The sequence below is a fragment of the Puntigrus tetrazona genome, chromosome 7, assembly GCF_018831695.1.
Source record: "Puntigrus tetrazona isolate hp1 chromosome 7, ASM1883169v1, whole genome shotgun sequence".
Taxonomy (NCBI): Eukaryota; Metazoa; Chordata; class Actinopteri; order Cypriniformes; family Cyprinidae; genus Puntigrus; species Puntigrus tetrazona.
The window spans coordinates 41,599,057-41,604,056 of NC_056705.1; the positions used below are offsets into that span (position 1 = coordinate 41,599,057).

At 43.0% G+C, this 5,000-nt stretch overlaps 2 protein-coding genes across 2 annotated transcripts in view; one reads left to right on the forward strand and one right to left on the reverse strand.

Annotated features, from left to right (window-relative positions):
• The window catches only part of LOC122348901 (receptor-type tyrosine-protein phosphatase S), an 819,186-nt gene that overhangs the window by 719,153 nt on the left and 95,033 nt on the right, over positions 1–5,000 (forward strand).
• The window catches only part of LOC122348861 (receptor-type tyrosine-protein phosphatase delta-like), a 54,175-nt gene that overhangs the window by 9,953 nt on the left and 39,222 nt on the right, over positions 1–5,000 (reverse strand). The window contains 3 exon segments of the mRNA XM_043244749.1: positions 255–371; positions 374–542; positions 4,972–5,000. The exon segment at positions 4,972–5,000 is cut by the window's right edge and continues 126 nt beyond it. Of these exon segments, the coding sequence (XP_043100684.1) occupies positions 255–371; positions 374–542; positions 4,972–5,000 (315 nt within the window).

A 5,000-nucleotide genomic window follows, 5' to 3' on the forward strand; every position in this document is an offset into this window, starting at 1 on the left:
CCACGATGTTTCTACGATGTTCCTGGATCTGAGATCAGACTGTCTGAGGAGGTCATGAGGGACATTACTTCATTTAATTCATTTAAACCAACACATATTAGAATTGCTGTTGTTTTTGTTCTTAATCAGCTAGCTAAAAGCAAAAATTAGATCTTTCTATCTAAACCTTATTTAAATAAACAGTTTTTCTTGATTTATTTCTATCAACTTCTTGCGTTTGGACTTAGGCTGGCAATCGCTAGCGTGCGTCTCACCTTAAACTCCAGCTCCATCCCGGTGACGTTCTCTCCGGTCTCGATCTGCGTCAGCTTCTGGATGTAGGCGTACAGGTTCCGGGCGGGAACCTCGGTGGTGCCGCAGGTGACGGCCTCCTGAGCGCTGCGCCGTGGATGAAGACGTACTGGTCCTCCGTCTGGACCATGTAGTTCCTCTGAGCGCGCATGAGCGTCACGTGACCGTAGATGTCCACCGTCTTCTCGTGTTTGATTCGCTCCAGCATGGCGTCGATGACGATGAAGCAGCCGGTCCGACCCACGCCGGCACTGTCACACAAACACAGCACGCTTTTTCACATCTCTTCACAATCACGTTCAATAAACAGACAACATGCCCTTTTACAGGTGCGTCTTGCTTTTCAAAGAAAAAAATAATCATTACAAAACAACCGTCAACAAAATGCTATTTAACTCAATTAGTTACTTTTCAGACCCCCTTCTTGAATCAGGCGGATTTTTGACTTGGCTAACAATTTAAACACCGTTAAATCATTTATTCACTGATCGTTTGAGGCCATTTTGTCGATGTTTCTAATGATTGTAGTGTGTTTCTCCGGCGATGCTGCTTGGGGTTTGATCACGTCACGCCTTTCTTCAATTGATTCAGCCTTTTAATTTAATTGCAGTTGCTTAACATCCCATATATTTTGATTGTTTACATGCAAATCGCGGCTGAGTGAGTGACACGTCGTATTTCAGTGGTTTTCTGCAGTCAAACAGTATTTAATGGCAGAGACTGTGGAGTGGATGAAGCCGTTCCTCATCGACGTACACCTGCGCCCGCTATCAGAGGAAAACAACCCCTCCATTTAGCCTCTCACCCTCTCTAACCTCCATCTACAGACTCTAAAAGCCTCCATCTACGTTCCTCTTTCCATCACTTTGAAGAGGCCAAACTTTGCTAACTTCCTGAAGTGCAGCCGTTGACATCATCCCCAGGCACTTCTCCATGAAACACCTGAGATCAGAGCCCTTCATTAAGACCAGAGCTCCACAAACGCTCCCATTAGTGCTTTTCCTGAGCTCGGAGAGAAATCCTAATCAACGACGCACTCGAGCCCATAAACACCATCTCTCCCGCACTAACACGCGCTTCAGGTTTTCAGCGTTTATTTTGTGAAGCACCTGACATGAAGGCCGTTCGTAAAGTCATCAAAATTATTCCACCACTTTCCTCTATCTCTTTGAGGCTGAACGTCTGGGCTTGAAAGCTGCTTCCGCTGCGGGTCTGAAGCAACATCACACGGACCATACGCAGAGAAGACGGTCCCAGAATGCACCGCGGCAAGCACGAATGCATCCGCTCACAGCCCATGCAGCGGGGACACCTGTTTTTGACTAGTTTCAGCCCGGCGCAGTTATCATGTCTCATTTACGCTCTGAACGAGGAGTTCAGGAGCAGTTTTGGTGCGTTGCTATTTTGAGGCAAATAGACTGCAAACAATGTTTGCGTTTCATCTTCGTCCTTTCCTTGTTTTTTGCTATATATGTGAATAAAGTGAAGAAATGTCCCGACACTGGGATGCTCTCTCAAGTCTTTCTCTGCACATGGAAGCTCTTCTTCTCTAAGTTTCAGTGGAAACCTTGAGGAGGACAGTGGAAGCAGACAAAATCAAAAGAGCAATGATGGGAGTGATATAACGAGTCTCAGTTTACACAGCGCATAGACTTTTTGTAATTATTATTATTATTATTTTATAAAAATAAAAATACAAAAAGAAGAGAAAAAAGAAAACATAATAGACAAACTAAAAGAGCAAACTACTGTCAGATGCCTTATGAATAAAAAATAAAAATAAATAAAATATAAAGCAAATGAAATGAATAAATCTTGTTTGTTATATTAACATTTAATTGATTAGAAATCGGAGCAACAAAATATTTTTTAATTAATCTGAAAATGTTTTCTCTGCCAGTGGCTTTGTCTCAAGCTATAGTTTCCTAAATGTCATATTTGTGTGGATTCTGTCCTCGTAATTGTGAGAGCATTTTTCATTCCTCATATTTTTATTGTGGAAGGTGGAATTATAGTGCATTAATGACCATTATTTTTATTTGTTCGGTGTTTCTAGGTGGCTAATGGAAATAAAAACGGCCTGCGGTCTTCTCCCGTGAGCAAGGCTTCGTGGGCTTTATGCAAAAGCCATGTCTTCGTTGGGAGCGGAGGTGAAATATGAGGAGGACGTGTTTCTGACAGGCTCCGCTCAGGACCCTCCGTCTGTCCGTGCGCTGACCTCCCTGACATTCAATCATGCGCTTGGATGGACCTTCTCTTTTGTTGCGATAACGGCTGACTGCGTACGCTTCAGCGGCGACGACCATGGGTTACAGGTGACAGCGGTAAACTCCCACACACACACACACACACACACACACACACACACACACACTCACACACACACACACACACACACACACACACACACACACACACACACACACACACACACACACACACACACACACACACACACTCACTCACCACTCACACACACACACACACACACACACACACACACACACACACACACACACACACACACACACACACACACACACACACACACACACACACACACACACACACACACACACACACACACACACACACACACACACACACACACACACACACACACACACACACACACACACACACACACACACACACACACACACACACACACACACACACACACACACACACACACACACACACACACACTCACACACACACACACACACACACACACACACACACACACACACACTCACACACACACACACACACACACACACACACACACACACACACACACACACACACACACACACACACACACACACACACACACACACACTCACACACACACACACACACACACACACACACACACACTCACACACACACACACACACACACACACACACACACACACACACACACACACACACACACACACACACACACACACACACACACACACACACACACACACACACACACACACACACACACACACACACACACACACACACACACACACACACACACACACACACACACACACACACACACACACACACACACACACACACACACACACACACACACACACACACACACACACACACACACACACACACACACACACACACACACACACACACACACACACACACACACACTCACACACGCACTCACACACACACACTCACACACAGACGTGTGTTTCAGCTAAAGCATCGCACACACGTGATCTGATGTTCATCTGATGTTAATTACCCCGGAGCCTGACAAACAGAACACATATAATCTCCCGCCGGCTTAAAACCTCCCTCCTCGAGCCCAAGGATGCGTCAACTTTCTGACACCCGCCACGGAACGAAAGAAAGCCTTTTTCACTGGTCAGACGGCCGGTGTTTGGTGCGGATTAAAGTCTCGCTGTCGAGCCGTTATCTGATCCGAGCCGAAAGGAATTCAAAGTCTCCGTCCCAATGAATGATATTAATTCCTGCATTCAGCGCGCCGGCCGGAGAAAAGAGGGGAAATAAGGATTTTTCAATTTCAAGCGCTCCGCTGGGAGCTCTAATTAACCGCCGTATGTGTTATTTTTAAGGGTTTACTAATCCTTGTTTTCTATCTGGCAGTTTTCCGATGGAGGCTCGTTTCTTGTCGTCTCTCTGCCTGATGTTTTTGTGCCGCTTTCGCTTAGAGGGGAATTTAACAGATGGTTTCATATCTGGCTCCTCCATGTATGCGAGCGCGCCTCATGTTCTGCCATGCACCGAAATCATGTTTTTTGTTCAGAGACGCAGTCGAGTCTCATGAAAGTGTGCGGTTAAAACTTGAGATCAATCGCTGCTTTGACCGAGACATTTTCTCCACTTATTTCATCAGATCTCTTCTTTATAATGGGCTCTAACAATAAACTAAAAAAACCACCTGAGCTCAGTGAGAGAAAGAGAAAGATTATTTTCTACTAAAAAAAAAGAATCATTTTGTAAAATAAACCAAGTTTGGGGTTAATGCAATTTTGTAATGTTTCTGAAATAATTGTCTTCTGCATTTATTTGATCAAAAATACAGAATTTACAGCATTTTGGGTTTTAATTAATATTAATTAATAGAAAAATGATTATAATATTTAGACAATAGAGTTTTCTCTGTGAATGTGTTAAAGTGTAATGTATTTCTGTGATCTTCAGAAATCAGAATAATACACTGATTTAAACATTTATGATTATTATGCTGAAAACGGCTCTATATTTTTATGTAAATTGCGGCACATGTTATTTATATTATATTATAGAAATATCAATCTATCATTGACGAATAAAATATTGATTTATTACAAAATACATCTTACTGACCCCAAAAGTGTGAAGAGCAGTGAATATTAATTTATATTTACAGTGCTGTCAGACGCTTTAGTTGAAATCATACGTGTGCTGTGTGTATTTATTATGTGTGTATATATATATATATATATATAAATACACACACAGTATGTTTAACCATCCATTCTATTCTGACATTTAAACATTTCTCTTAAATATATACATGCATGTGTTTATAATTTAATGTGTGTGTGTGTGTGTGTGTGTATCACGGTTCATCATTTGACAGCACTAGCATGTACAGATAAAGCCCGTGAACATCACACATCTTCTGCACGCTGTTAATGAAGCCCACCTGCAGTGCACCACCATGGGCCCGGCGTC